We start from the raw sequence: 16,629 nt of genomic DNA on the forward strand, positions 1-16,629 counted from the left end.
TGAGGGAGAGAGAGGTGAATGGATCATGGGGCGGTTCCCCCCATGCTGTTCTCGTGATGGTGAGTTCTCAAGAGATCTGATGGTTTTATAAGCATCTGGAAGTTCCTCCTTTGCTCTCTCTCTCTCTGCCTCCTTGTGAAGAAGGCGATTGCTTCCTCTTCTCCCATGATTATAAGTTTTCTGAGGCCTCCCCAGCCATGTGGTACTGCGAGTCAATTAAACCTCTTTCCTTTATAAATTACCCAGTCTCAGGGAAGTTCTTTATCACAGTGTGAAAATGGACTAATACACCGGGTGACAAAATAATCTGAACAACAAACCCCCATGACATGTAACACACCTTGCACATGTACCACTGAACTTAAAATAAAAGTTAAAAAAAAAAAGGCTTTACGTTTTTGTTTACAGCTTGGCTTCGATAACGTTTACCCTGATCTATTGGTTATCAGGGACAGTTTCAACTTTCTGAAGGTGTCTACAAAGAAAGCTACTTGCGGAATGTTACTAGAAGAAGAGCTAAATATCTAATCACACTCAGTTCAGGTAAAAGGAATGAAGGTAGATAAAAGGAAAAGAGGTGGAGGAATGGTGAGTAATTAAGGTAGGATTAAGGAGCCAAGAGAAGAGCAGACAGTGATGAAGATGAGAAAGGTTTCCTTGAAGTTTAATTTCATGACCTGTTATGGTGGTCAGTATATCTAAATTGTATAAAACACTTTTTGAGATGTGAAAAAAAAAGTTGAAAATAATCACCACAACAAAAGAAACTAAAGTCATTTTGGTAATAATTTACATGTCAACTATCATATCTTCTTAAAACAACAATAATTAACAGCAAGTTCAATTCCAAACTTATAGGCCCCTCAAATATAAGCTGCTAAATATTTTAGGTGATCTTTCTAGATACCCCGATTTCACAAGATTAGATTGTTTTAAGTTAACTGAACTATTAATAGTTTACCATGACAAAACTTTTTTGAACTTAAATCTTCTTTTAAACAGTAGGCAGTGAGCTACATATTTATGCAAAAAGATGACAGCATCAAACACATAAGGTCCCATATACTCTGTGGAATGGAAACAAGAGGATAGACCTATACTAGAGGTACAAAGCTTCTGACAAAATTCAGTATTTTGTGTGCGGGAGGGTGCAGTTTTCACTATCTAGCTAGAAAGCAACATGCCTAATCTTCATGCAGTTCCTTTCTTAACTCACCATATGATTCCTCTTTAAAAGGATAAATGCCACTGATAATGTTTAAAAAACCTAGTAAAACAAACCCAAAGTATTAAAAAATGACTAACAAAAGCCCCCTGTATAGGTAAAAGTAGCAGTTTAGCATTACAGTTTAAAAAAGAAGAACAGGGTCCAGCGTGGTGGCTCACTCCTGTAATCCCAACACTTTCAGAGGCTGAGGCAGGCAGATCACCTGAGATCAGGAGTTCGAGACCAGCCTAGCCAACATGGTGAAACCCCATCTCTACTAAAAATACAAAAATTAGCTGGGCATGTTGGTGGGCGCATGTAATCCCAGCTACTTGGGAGGATGAGGCAGGAAAATTGCTTGAACCCAGGAGGTGGAGGTTGCAGTGAGCTGAGATCATGCCATTGCACTACAGCCTGGGTGACAAGAGCGAAACTCTGTCTCAAAAATAAATAAATAAACAAATAAAAAAGAAAAACGGAACTATCCTACTGAATGTGATCTATAAAAAAAATTTGCCTCAATTTCTACAGAATAATTTCTATGTGCTTCTAAGAGCACACTATGAAAGGATAAGATTGTCCAAACAAGCTAGTAATTGTTAATAATAATTGTAGATCTACCATTCAGAAGTTAAAAGCTCCAAAACATTTAGAAAAAGCCAGTAACAGGAATAATAATAATAGCTAAAACAAAAAGAATTTAATACGAGCCAAGAAATATGCTAAGCAACACTTACCCCTTAACCTTCCGATCAAGGATGAGGAGTAGAGGGGTCAAATGTCTTGTCCAAGGTCACACTGCTAATTAAGTAGCAGAGTCAGAATGCATAGCCCATTTCTGTTTTATACCAGAAAGGCTATGCTCTTAAGTACCATTGTGTCTCCATCATTTGAGATATAAATGGTATGAATTTATAAAAAGACTTGCTTTCTAAAATTTCTTTTTTCAAACTTCAAGTTCCAATTTATTAGAATTTCACAAATAAGTCTATGTTCACTAACATCTCATTCTTTGTAATCTCAGCCTTTCACAATATAATCTTTTTATAACCATCTGTGCAAGTATAAGTATATCCATGTACACTTGTGCTTTTGGACAAAATTTCTCACCATACCAGCTTCCCAGCATTCAGATTTTGTTTCTTATAAATAAAATGTTATGCTTAAAAAGTACAGATTTTAGACACTGAAATCTTCTAAATCTGTAAATTCAAAAGCAATTTTAAAAGTTTGATGTTTAACTTTTTTCTTCAAAATTTCTCCTTGGAGCAAATCAAAAATAAGAAGGCAGTGCTTTGAATCATGTATATGTGATACATTTATATAAGGTGAGTACATATATAAATAATGATCCTAAATTTTTCTTCAAATTTCTTCCTTGATAGGTTCTGAATCTTGATTTGATTTTTGTTTTCCCCAGTGGTTGATAATGAAATACACATAAAATGATTCTACTTAGTCTCTTTCCTTAATTTTCTAATACTTTGATTATTCTAATAATAAAGGTTTGAACATAGGTACCATAATTTATTTTCTTCTAAATGCTTTTTGGAAATACCTTGAAAGAAGCTATTGGCTTTTCTAAGTTAGTGTAGTTGGCCTTTATTCTTTTGGTGGGACCATCTCATTGGTTTCTAATGGATGATCAACCTACACTGTAGGATTATGTGATCTATTCTATTACTACTGAGCTTGCCCTATCTTTGTTTGTCTACACTACTGTATAAGAAAGTAGTATTACTTTTTCAATGTTTCTGTTCTTCCATTTTGGGGGAGTAAGGGAAAGATACCTCCGCAGCAAAAACTTCATATTCCTCCCTATTGTGAAAGGCTGCTCAGAGAGGCAACAATGAATTGTCAGGTCAGCTGAGGATCACTGTCTTATAAGTAGCCAGGAGCAGCACCACCAGCAAGCACATTAAGCTAGTAGATGACACTCTCTCCAAATTTACCTACTGGCAGTGATTTGGGGGAACCCGAATAGTCATAGATCTACAGCATCCTGAGAACCATGCAGAACAGGTAATGTGGCCCTTCCACAAACAATAAGCCCCTTCTTCAGAAGTCAGAAAACAGCTCATCCTTGTTTTCTGTGACCGTAGGCCTCTTTCCAACCAGGAAGGCTGCTAAACCCAACAAATATCTTGTTACTCAACATGAGACTAAAATTAAATTAGATTTTTTTGATACAAAATAAAATGCAATAGCTCAGTTAAATCCATACACCAGTAGTCCTCAAAATTTGTGAACAGTAGAACAAAAGAATCTACAGTCCATGGCTAGGGAAAGAAATCTTAAGTATTACCTACAGTGACATCAGGGGAATCTTACATTGTTTGACTTCCTTGACCACATGCCTCAGTTTCCATACTAAACGGTATGGTAGAGTCCTAACTCTCCAACTCAGATACTTTATCACACAGTATCTGTCTGAAAAACTGATGTGTGGTAAATTTATCTGCGTGATAAACTGCTTTTATTTCAGAGCTCACTGAACACATGAACTATGTGGAAAAAAAGGAACAAAAAATCTAAAACAGAATGGAATATGAAAAGTAATATGAAAAATTTCTTATTTATCTACAAAATGTATACTAACTATTGAAAAATACACACACTCAGATGTAAAGGTAGCAATGCAATCACTAGTAGTAACTGGAACTTGAGCACTGAAAAACTTTAGAGGAGCCTGAAATTTCAAGAAGTAAACAAAGGCCTGCTGTTAGTCCATCCATGCCTTTACAAGAATTAGAAAAAATCCCCTAACTCCTAAAGTCCCAGCCCTGCCCCAAGGCACAGGGTTCAGTGAATAAAAGAGACACTAGAAATTAGACTCCATCCATCCTCTCAGTTAGGCTACTCAGCAGTGAATAGCCCATCCAACCATACTTGGAACTCCTCCGTTAAAGCACTTAAGTGTAAAAACATTAATTTTAGTAGGTATATGACATATATTCTTTCCTTCTTTCCTCCCTCTCATTCCCTCTCTTTCTCATTTCTATTCTTTTTTCTGTGAGCAGGGTAAAGGAAAGAATATACATTTGTCTCTTTCTTAAACATAATCAAAATTGAAAATAATTCTCTCCAACTACTGTGGCGTGACACAGTGTAAAGGAAGAAGCTGAAAGGAATGCTCTCCATCAGTTATTTGATGAAACTCCCCTTCATATTTATATCGGAGACTGAAACTACATTGAAAAAATATTTTAAATACATATAACATATATAATACAATGTGTTATAAATGTAATAATCACGTATTATAGATTATACATATTATATAAGGAGAAGATACAGAGAGCTAGCATTCTTTTTAAAAACACATTTCTGTTTACCTAGTGATTTTGGTAGCAGATTCTTCACAAATTCTGCATGATCCCCCACATGCAGTATGCTGTAGACGCTGGTATTCATTAATTCCTCCTGATTGTAACCTAAGTAGCTGGTCACATTCTCTGACACAAATACAATTCTCCCTTCACAGTTCACAACAAAGAAAAATCCATCCAAAGCCTGCAAAATCAAAAGAAAAAAATGGTTTGGAGGTTGAAAGATAAAAGAAAAATTAAACTCTACATTTTTCTATTAAAAAAGAGATCAGAAATATATGTCAAGACCTGGTCTCTGTCCTCAAGGAAACTGTGGTACTGTAGGAAAGAAAGACATAAACATAATAAAATATCAGTGATAAAATGCAAATCAGAGACATACACAAAATAGTCTACAAGCACACAGAAGGATGCCTAATTTGGGATCAGGGCGGGGGTCAAAGAAAGGTACAGACCCCTACCTAACATATAAAAGGCATAGTGGAGGAGGAAGAGGACTGAAGGAAGAACATTCCAGTAAGTGGAGAGAGCATTGCACAAAAAGAAAACGAACAAGCAGTTTGGAGCTGCTGGAGTATATGGTACAGCAGAGGTGGACAGGAGACAAATCACAGGGGCTTCCTATGCACTGAGATGGAGCCAGGGGTCTCCAAAAGGAGATATATGCATCCTACGGGGCATATAATATCTACAAGGGTGCAGGGGAAAAGTTAGAACCTCTATGTATATTGTAAACTAAAACATAATAAAGAAATTAAGCTTAAGCATATTAACACTCTGGTGCCTGACTCAGCGTAGACAGTCACATATTACAAAAACCCTGGTATCCTGAGGAAGAGCCAGAATGCAGAGGTTGACCGTGGCACCTTACTTATTTGTAATCTTTTCTTTATTGCAACATGTTGCAGCTTACTTGCTGCAGAATGTATATAAGCAATAAAATCAAGATTCTGAAAAAATAGAACATTTACAGAATTTTGTAACAAAATGTAAAATGACCATAAAAATCCTTTGGATCATACAGGGTCTGCTGGTTATCTACAGCAAAATTAAAAGACCTGTCTAACAATGTTGACGGGTTACTCATTTTTCCTTTAAAAAAAGGCCAGGGTACCAAGTTTGCTGTCCAGCAGATACTTGCCAAAAAGTAAACACATTTTTTTTTTCCTCCAGGATTAAGATGAAATTTTAACAATGAATAAAAAGTAAACTGCTTTTTAAAAAGACACTAACACTATAGAGAAAGCATGTGAAAATGGATGTTTGGAAATGTTACCACTGTTACAATTTTGTTCCTGAAAATGACAGTGATACTGAAAATGACGTGAATAGCTTGTACAATTTATCTTATCTCATCAGTTTAAAACCTTAGAGCATTTTATCTGTCGAAAAATGTTCCAATTAGATTCTCAGTGGTGGCCCTTTTTTCTTTCTCTTTTTCTTTTTTTTTTTTTTGTTTGAGAGAGTGCAGTGGTGCAATCTTGGCTCACTGCAATCTATGCTTCCTGGATTCAAGTGATTCTCCTGCTTCAGCCTCCCATGTAGCTGGGATTACAGGCATGTGCCACCGTGCCCCACTGATTTCTGTATTTTTAGTAGAGACGAGGTTTCATTATGTTGGCCAGGTTGGGTTTACACTCCTGACCTCAGGTGATCCACCTGCCTTGGCCTCCCAAAGTGCTGGGATTACAGGCATGGACCTCTGTGTCAGGCCCTTTTTTTTTTTTTTTTTTTTTTTAATGTGAAAACGCAACACCTTCTGATGTTTGGAAGAATCATTTTTTTTTTAAATCAAGGAAACTGGAATGTCAATAAAAACCTTTGCAAAGTTTGTGGGTTGGATTTAAAAATGAGTATCATAATTTAGTAAACACATCCAAGGATATAGTTTTCCATTTGCCTCTACCTTATTTTTGTAAGGTGCATTTTTCAGCTACGATGATTTTTTTTTAATTGAGAAAAACTCATATATATTTATGGTATACATGTTTTCAAATATGTATACATTGTAGAATGGCCAAATCAAGTTAATGAACATAAGCACTCCCTCATATACTTATCATTTTTTGTGGTGAAAACACTTAAAAGCTACTCTCTTTGCAATTTTCAGGTATAAAAGAATTGTTACTAACTACAGTCACCATAATGTACAATAGATCTCTTGAACTTATTTTTCCTAATTGAAAGGTTTTTATCTTTTGACCAACATCCGTCCAATCTACCCACCCTTCACACAGACCCCGGTAACCACCATTCTACTCTCTCTTATGAGTTTGACTTTTTTAGATCCCATATATAAGTGAGATCATGTGGTATCTGTCTTTCTGTGTCTGGCTTTTAATTAACATAATGTCTTCTAGATTCATACATGTTGTCGCAGATGACAGGATTTCCTTTTTAAAGGCTGAATAGTATTCCGCTCTGTGTATATACCACATTTTCTTATTCCATTCATCCATTTTTGAACACTTAGGTTGATGCAAATTAAAACTATGATGAGATATCACTTCATATCTGTTAAGTGTAGGTGAGGATGTGAAGAAAAGAGAACATCTATTATGGGAAATAGTAGGGAGGTTCCTCAAAAAACTAAAAATAGAACTACCATATGATCCAGTAATCTCAGTACTGAGTATATATCCAAAGGAAATGAAATCAGTATGTCAAAGAGATGTCTGCACTCCCATGTTCACTGCAGCATTATTCATAATAGCCAAGATACGAGAATCAAGCTAAGTGTCTGCCAACAGATGAATGGACAAGATTATTTAAACCAAATATTAAATTAAATTTAGTAATACATCTCCATTATCACTTCATCACAAAGATTATAAACAAGATTTAAAGCAAGATTGAAGCACAACTCATTGTTCTCATTTAAAATATTGCTAATATTTTCTTTAGCAAGAACAAAAAGGAATAAAGCTATTTTTATTCTACCTGATTGCTGTGACTTACTTAGTCCATAATGCAAAGGAGACAGGGATGTGATTAATAATCTTTAAAATCTCAATACTAGATAAACTCTTTGTAAAAATATTTTGAGTTTAGATGAGCATGGGAAAGTACCTCATATCTAAACTGGGTTTATAAAACCGCTCAGATTAGCTATAAGTCTCATAGTGGGTGATCAATGTACATTTATGTGCCTTGAAGTTTATATAAAAATAGAAATAATTTAAAAACAGATTTATTTTTCAAAAACAGACCGGAAACTTCTTTTAAAATGTTCTTTGCATCAGTATAAATACAATTTAACTTGCGTTTTCTTATAAATATATGCTTATAAAAAATTAAAATATAAAAATATAAAAATGAGGTTGATAGTGGAAGATCTGCCAGAATTCCGCCCTCAAGAGACTAGTAACATTTCAGGGAATAATTTTTGAGACTATTCCTATGAATATAGAAGCATCTCTATTTTTTAAAAGTATGTCTGGTTAATACAATCTGTTATTACTTGTTCTTGTTCTACAAGTTTCCCTCATATGTTGTTTATCTAATTAACTAAAAAGTGTGCTCCTGGGAAGGAAACTTCCTATTCTTCCAAGACCTGACAGCTGGTTTTACTGCATACAGAGAAGACAACAAATGCCTGTGCACTCAGTAATCAATCTGAGAACTTTTCCAAACTCTGCCCAGGATGTCATCCTTTGAAGAAGACCACCATGTGTCTCATGGAAGGGTTCACATTAGCCAAGGCTTCTCACAGGGCCCTGGCTTTAAATGAGACTACCCAAGTGACTGTGACTGGACAAAGTTCCAGGAATAAAAGACATTACCCAAAACTATAAAAACCCTAGAAGAATATCTAGGCAATACCATTCAGTACATAGGTATGAGCAAAGATTTCATGATGAAAATGCCAAAAGCAACTGCAACAAAAGCAAAAATTAACAGATAGGATCTAATTAAACTCAAGAGCTTCTGCACAGCAAAAGAAACTATCATCAGAGTGAACAACCTAAAGAATGGGGTAACATTTTTGCAATCTATCCATCTGACAAAGGTCTAATATCGAGTCTACAAGGAACTGAAACAAATTTACAAGAAAAAACCAAACAACCCCATTAAAAAGCAGGCAAAGGGCATGATCAGACACTTCTCAAAAGAAAACATTCATGCAGCCAACAAACGTATGAAAAGAAGCTCAACATCACTGATCATTAGAGAGATGCAAATCAAAACCACAGTGAGATACCATTTCATGCCAGTCAGAATGGTGATTATTAAAAAGTCAAAAAACAATAGATGCTGGCAAGAGAAAAAGGAACGCTTTTAGACTGTTGGTGGGAGTGTAAATTAGTTTAACCATTGTGGAAGGCAGTGTGGCGATTCCTCAAAGATTTAGAGGCAGAAATACCATATGACCCAGCAATCCCATTACTGAGTATATATCCAAAGGAACATAAATCATTCTGCTATAAAGATACATGCACATGTATGTTCACCACAGCACTACTCACAATAGCAAAGGCCTGGAATCATCCTAAATGCCCATCAATGATAGACCGGATAAAGAAAATGTGGTAGGCCGGGCGCGGTGGCTCAAGCCTATAATCCCAGCACTTTAGGAGGCCGAGACGGGCGGATCACGAAGTCAGGAGATCGGGACCATCCTGGCTAACCCGGTGAAACCCCGTCTCTACTAAAAAATACAAAAAAACTAGCTGGGCGAGGTGGCGGGTGCCTATAGTCCCAGCTACTCAGGAGGCTGAGGCAGGAGAATGGCGTAAACCCGGGAGGTGGAGCTTGCAGTGAGCTGAGATCTGGCCACTGCACTCCAGCCTGGGCGACAGAGCGAGACTCCGTCTCAAAAACAAACAAACAAAAAAAAGAAAATGTGGTAAATATACACCATGGAATACTATGTAGCCATAAAAAGGAATGAGATCATGGTCCTTTGCAGGGACATGGATGGAGTTGGAAGCTGTTATTCTCAGCAAATTAATGCAGGAACATCAAACCAAATGCTGCATGTTCTCACTTATAAGTGGGAGTTGAACAATGAGAACACGTGGACACATGGCGGGGGGAACAACACACACTGAGGCCTGTTGGGGGCAGGGGTGGCAGGAGGGAGAGTACGAGGAAGAATAGCTAATGGATGCTGGGCTTAATACCTAAGTGATGGGTTGATCTGTGCAGCAAACTACCATGGCACACATTTGGCTATGTAACAAACCTGTACGTCTTGCACATGTACCCCAGAACTAAAAGTTGAAGAAAAAAAAGTATGGCACATCCTCGTTCTCTCTCTCACTCTTTCTCTCTCCTGTTGCCTGGTGAAGAACGTACTTGCTTCTCCTTTACCTTCTGCTGTAATTGTAAATTTCCTGAGGCCTCCCTAGCCACGTGGAACTGGAAGTCAATTAAACCTCTTTCCAGCCAGACACGGTAGCTCATGCCTGTAATTCCAGCACTTTGGGAGGCCAATGCGAGTGGACCATGTGAGGCCAGGAGTTTGAGACGAGACTGGCCAACATGGCAAAACCCCGTTTCTACTAAAAATACAAAAAATTAGCCGGGCATGGTGATACATGCCTGTAGTCCCAGGTACTTGGAAGGCTGAGGCACAAGAATTGCTTAAACCCAGGAGGTGGAGGTTATAGTAATCCAACACTGTGTCACTGTATTCCAGCCTGGGCGACAGAGCGAGACTCTCTCAAAAAACAAAACCAAACAAACAAACAAAAACACTCCCCTTTCCTTTATAAATTACCCAGTCTCAGGGGTTTTTTGTTTGTTGTTTGTTTGAGACAGGGTCTTGCTGTCACCTAGGCTGGAGTGCAGTGGCGTGATCTTGGCTCACTGGAACCTCCGCCTCTAGGGTTCAAGAGATTCTCCTGCGTCAGCCTCCTGAGTAGCTGGGATTACAGGCATGTGCCACCACACCAGACTAATTTTTGTATTCTTAGTAGAGACGGGGTTTCACCATGTTGACCAGGCTGGTCTCAAACTCCTGACCTCAAGTGATCTGCCCGCTGTGGCCTCCCAAAGTGCTGGGATTACAGGTGTGAGTCACCACAGCTGGCCCAATATCAGGTATTCTTTATAGCAGTGTGAAAATTGACTAATATACTCTCCCTCTTTGTCAGGGACACCAGCTGTAGGTGTAGTCTCTTTACATAATCCCATATTTCTCACAGGTTTTGTTCATCCTTTTTTATTCTTTTTTCTTTATTTCTGTCTAAGTTGGCTGAAGAACTGGTCTTCGAGCTCTGAGATTCTTTCCTCAGCTTGGTCAATTCTGTCATTAATATTTCCAATTACGAAATTTTTCTTGTAGTGAAGTTTTCAGCTCTATCAGATCAGTTTGGTTCTTTCTTAAAACAGCTATTTTATCTTTAATCTCTAATATCATTTTACTGGATTCCTAACATTCCTTGGATTGGGTTTCAACTTTCTCCTGAATCTCAATGATCTTTGTTGCCATCAAGATTCTGAATTCTTAGTCTGTCACGTGAATCATTTCAGGCTGGTTACGAACTATGGCTGGGGAGTTAGTGCAGTGGTTTGGATGTAAGAAAACACTGTGCTTTTTGAGTTTCCAGAGCTCTTACACTGGTTCTTTTGCATCTGATGTTCCTTTAATATTCAAAGGTGCTGTCCTTTCAGTGAAGCTTTCTGCTTTTATATTCTTTGATGCCCTTGAGGGTTTTGCCTGTGGTATAAGTTGGGTTCAGCTGAAAAATATGACATACTTCACAAATTTGTGTGTCATCCTTGTGCAGAGGCCGTGATAATCTTCTCGGTATTGTTCCGATTTTAGTATATGTGCTGCCAAAGTGAGCACCACATACAAGTTTTGATTTCTTTCCAGAATGCTAATGAAAAGGGAGCACAAGGAACTCTCTTCCCCAAGTCATGTCAACAAATTTTGTACTGTCCGTCCCAGATTACGGCAACAAATCTGGGACGGACAGTACAAAAGGAACTATCCCAGGTCACGTGAGTAAACTGGATGTTATCACAGCACTGGTCATTTTTCATTGCTTTTCCAAAACTTGAGGTGACCCCACTGTCACAAGTCTGCTGAGAAGCCCCAAAATACCTCCAACCTCCAAAGTTTGAGTCCACTCTGGGAAAACTGGAAATCTTTAAAAGGCAGCAGGATGTATTATTGAAACAAGCTTGGAAGAGAGATCTGGGCTAAGGATAGACCTTTGTGATTCACAGGTACATATAGTAATCATTTGGGTCTCTTGTTTATGTTTTACTTACTTATTATTTATTTTGAGACGGAGTCTCACTCTGTTGCCCAGGCTGGAGTGCAGTGGTGCAATTTCAGCTCACTGCAACCTCTGCCTCCCAGGTTCACGCGATACTCCTGCCGCAGCCTCCTGAGTAGCTGGGATTACAGGCGCTCACCACCATGCCCAGCTAATTTTTATATTTTTAGTAGAGATGGGATTTTGCCACGTTGGCCAGGCTGACCTCAAACTCCTGACCTCAAGTGATCCACCCGCCTCGGCCTCCCAAAGTGCTGGGATTACAGGCGTGACGCACTGCGCCCAGCCTGTTTGTTTGTTTTTTACTACAATCATCTTTTCCCCTAGTAAAGAATACTCTGATTTCCTCTGGAAAATTTTCTTCCCCACTACATAAAGTCTTATGGGATATTTAATCAGGCCACTGGGAGACTTCCTCCTTAAATGTGAATCTTAAGAATTACAAAAAGCTAAACATAGCAGGAGTACATTCATTCTAGCAGCAGGGCATTGCCCAGATAGTACTTTCAAAGAGACTGTTAACAAAGCTTTTGCTTTCTAGCCTCAAGGTACCTTGATTTCATCCCGTTTCCAAGCATGGCTCTATGATATCCAAATAGCATTCCAATAAATTCATATTTGCTTAGTCAGAGTTGATTTCTATTGCGTGAAATCAGAGAATTGCAATTGATTTCATACATATAATTCACATGTATATGTATATGTTATACAGACAAAGACACAGATAAACCTTCCCAGGAAATGTGTACAGAATTAAAAAAGGGAAAGAACCAAGGCTAGAAACCTGGGGGATACTAATATTAAGAAGCAATTAAAGAAAGAAATCTGAGAAAAAGGCTGAGGAGTAACCAGAGGGGTAGAGAAAGAACACTGTGAAAGGTGCCATGGAATGTTTAAGGTAGTGGGAATGAGTGGTCAGCAAGTGTCAAAAGCCACAAAGAAATGTACGGAATGGTGGCCGGGAGCAGTGGCTCACGCCTGTAATCCCAGCACTTTGGGAGGCTAAGGCGGGTGGATCACGAGGTCAGGAGATCGAGATCATCCTGGCTAACACGGTGAAACTCCATCTCTACAAAAATACAAAAAAAAAATTAGGGAATGGTAGCGAGCACCTGTGGTTCCAGCTACTTGGGAGGCTGAGGCAGGAGAATGGCATGAACCCGGGAGGAGGAGCCTGCAGTGAGCCAAGATCTGCACTCCAGCCTGGGCGACAGAGCAAGACTCCATCTCAAAAAACAAAACAAAAAAAAAACCCAAAGAAATGTAGGGAATCGTACAAAGTAAGTTGATGAAGCTAGAATGCATGTGCAAGACATAGTGAGACCTCCCTGACTGAAGTAAGAGTTTTCTTATGGACCAAAGGAAATAGGAGGATTAGAGTCAGATAATGCAGAACTCTGACCAGCAGGCAGAGAAATTTTAGACAGCAAAGGGAGGAAATGAGCTTTTAAAAAAATGCCTATACTGGACTTAATGAGTACCATGTGTAAAGTACTCTGCTAAGAAATTGTGTCACTTAATTTTTATAGTAATTCTATGATGTAGATATCCAGTGTCTGACATACTCTAGGTATTCAACAAATCTTTGTTGAATAAATAAATTCTAATGTCACATTCTCTTTAGACGTGCGAAAATTTCTGCCAGTATCTTCATTCTTTACCCGTGCTATCTTTATTTTATATTTTTAAAAAGAGAAATAGGCCAGGAGCAGTGGCTCACACCTGTAATCCCAGCACTTTTGGAGGCTGAGGTGGGCGGATCACGAGGTCAGGAAATCAAGACCATCCTGGCTAACACGTTGAAACACTGTCTCTACTAAAAATACAAAAAAGTTAGCCAGGCGTGGTGGCGGACACCTGTAGTCCCAGCTACTCAGGAGGCTGAGGCAGGAGAATGCCGTGAACCTGGGAGGCAGAGCTTGTAGTGAGCTGAGATCGCACCACTGCACTCCAGCCTGGGCGACAGAGACTCTGTCTCAAATATAAATAAATAAATAAATAAATAAATAAATAAATAAATAAATAAATAAATAAATAAAAGAGAAATAAACAATTCTGAATGGTGAGAAAAGATATTTGTTCATTTTTTACCTCTAGGGATCTTCTATCTGAGCAAGTCCCTCTTACACTAGTGTTGTCAAACCGAACTTTCTGCAATGATGAATGATGAAAATATTCTATATTTATATTATCTAATACAGTAGCTACTGACCACATATGGATACCAAACACTTTAAATATGGCTGGTGAGACTGAAGCATTGAATTTTTAACTTTATTTAATTAAATTTTTTTTTTTTAAATAAAGACAGGGTCTTGCTCTGTTGACCATGCTGGAGTGCAGTGGTGCAATCAAGTCTCACTGTAGCCTCAAACTCCTGGGCTCATGCAATCCTCCTGCCTCGGCTTCCCAAGTAGCTGGGACCAAAGGCATGTGTCACCATGACCAGCTACCTTTTTTCATTTTTTTGTACAGATGGGGTTTTACTACACTACCCAACTGGTCTCTACTTCCTGGCTTCAAATGATGTTCCTGCCTTAGCCTCCTAAAGTGTTGGGATTACAGGTGTGAATCACTGTGACTGGCCCTAATTTAAATTTTAATAGCCACATGTTGCTACTGGCTATTATGTTGAACAGTGCATCTCAAGACTGTAACGTGGATTATTCAATGAAAACATCTCTTGGTGGCTTTTCTACCCTTCCTGTTTTAGCTTCCATGGATAAAACTCCATAAAGTTTAAGTTAACAGGGGCGTGGTGGCGGGTGCCTGTAGTCCCAGCTACTCGGGAGGCTGAGGCAGGAGAATGGCATGAATCCAGGAGGCGGAGCTGCAGCGAGCCGAGATCGCGCCAGTGCACTCCAGCCTGGGCGACAGAGCGAGACTCTGTCTCAAAAAAAAAAGGATAGAAAAGACATCAGGTATATAACAGGTTGTCAATGAAGGTATTTGTTGTCTGTAAAATTTATAATTCTATTTGATAGTCTTTATTTCACATATCTGTAATTCATAAACAAAATATTATTAGCTCCTTGAAGTCAAGAACCTAAATACACCTCCATACTGTTTTTTCAATTTCTAATGTGATATGTTCTTTCATATTGAAAAATGCTTGCATAATGACATTTAATTCATATGTAATGTGCTACAGTTTTCCTTTGATTCACAGTGGTTTTCAGAGTCATAATTTCATCAGCTAAAAAAATTAATTCCTACTTTGTCTTCTTATAATAATTCTGAATGAATGTTTTCCTGTCATTTTTTGATTTCTTTTGACAATAAGAAATCCACATCCATCATACGTACTAGCTCCCCTCACCAGTTATATGTGTATGTACTTGCTCAGAGAGTAGTTTCCATTCTAGTTTCAACGGCCGATGTGTTTCATATATTATAATTCTACAAAATTATGCGCTTGTTCCATGAATAAAAATAATTAAAAGCAAAAATCTAAAGTAATAAAGTACCTGTATAATGTGGAAGGGAAATAAAGAATTTAGATTCAGAGGGGGAAGTTGCTAATAGGAGAGTTGAAAGTATTTAGCATTTATTATTATTAGTGTCTATTCATTATAGGAATGAAGTATGGGAAGAGGTAAAAGCAAAACGTACATATTTGACTATCATCTCTATAGAGATAAAAAGTGAAGTAATGAGAATACATGATATTTCTGGGGCTGTAAAAGCAAGAAGTGAATTTTAAGACTATTCTTACATTAGCAGTAGGTAGAGGGAATTATGGTTAATACAAAAACAGGAGGAAGTGGGGTAATACCACAAAACATATAAAGGAGTTAGAAAAAAAAGAGACCTATGCAAGTCTGAGTAGTTAAGAAGATTTCATTAGAGAGGAGAGCCTTTAGGGAAGATAAGGAAACGATAATTTGTTTTATATATCCTTACATAAATAAATATACATAATTAGGCCTAGAGACAGAAAGTGTACATTGTGAGGGATGAGTATATACATACATACATATGTCTTTAAACATTCATGTAGGAGAGAAAGCATTTAAAGTAATGAAGATGCTTGGAAACAAGACATTTATATTAAGAATGCAGGGAGTAAAGATTAGATAGAAAATGCAGGGGTGAAAATTACACAGTCATTACAAAGTCATTCAAATTCAAAAGTTCTTCACATTACAAAGTTTGACAGTTAAAATAGTAATTCTCTTAGAATGTTGATATAAATAATTTAAATATTTTTATTCAGAAAACTGCAGAAAACCACGTACTGCAATAAACTATAGGATCCTTTACTCAAAAGTAAAATTCTATGGTATACATATAGATAACACTAGCTAGCCAAGTTAATCTAATGTTAATATTTTATTTTCCCAGTTAGGCCTGACCACCGCAGAAATAAAAGGCAAAGCCATACAACAAGCCTCAAGTTTTCCATCTCACTGCTTAGAATGCCTTCATGAAAATTTCTTATGCTCATTATTCCCTTTTGATTCTGAAACAGTAACAACTGTCAAACAGTTATGATAAAATTGTAAGAAGTTCTTTACTTTGTTTTAAAATTTATTAACTGGATATAAGGCATTAAAAAAAAAAAGAAAAAATTAAATTGGCTACAACAAAGATTTTAATCATTTTCTAAGTCAATGAAGACACCTACCTCCAAAAGAAGAGGTCCCAAAGATTCCTTTTCTATCACTCCTTGACTACTTGATGAGATGTCTGATTTCTGTACATCGTCATCAGTTGTTGATTTCTCTATAATAAAGAAACTTAAAAAAATCACATATCTGAAAAGAGCTCATTTCCATAAAGTCAAGTTTATGAAGACACAGATTCACCAACTTTCAAATTCAAATAACATTTAGTCAGTATCTAAGCACTTTCGCACTAA

The 16,629-nt window shown here is 37.6% G+C and overlaps 1 protein-coding gene and 1 non-coding gene across 10 annotated transcripts in view; both read right to left on the minus strand.

Annotated features, from left to right (window-relative positions):
• Positions 1-16,629, minus strand: part of NCOA1 (nuclear receptor coactivator 1) — a 276,873-nt gene that overhangs the window by 84,291 nt on the left and 175,953 nt on the right. For all 9 annotated transcript variants that reach the window (XM_023230095.1, XM_023230098.1, XM_023230097.1 and 6 more), the window contains 2 exons: positions 16,396-16,493; positions 4,543-4,720 (listed from right to left, as the gene is read on the minus strand). In XM_023230095.1, coding sequence (XP_023085863.1) covers positions 4,543-4,720; positions 16,396-16,493 — 276 coding nt within the window. The remainder of the gene's footprint in view (positions 1-4,542; positions 4,721-16,395; positions 16,494-16,629) is intronic.
• LOC111554516 lies at positions 11,226-11,332 on the minus strand. The gene has a single exon (XR_002735263.1). It is a non-coding gene; the product is annotated as a U6 spliceosomal RNA (small nuclear RNA).

This window comes from Piliocolobus tephrosceles, chromosome 15 (assembly GCF_002776525.5).
Source record: "Piliocolobus tephrosceles isolate RC106 chromosome 15, ASM277652v3, whole genome shotgun sequence".
NCBI classification, from domain to species: domain Eukaryota; kingdom Metazoa; phylum Chordata; class Mammalia; order Primates; family Cercopithecidae; genus Piliocolobus; species Piliocolobus tephrosceles.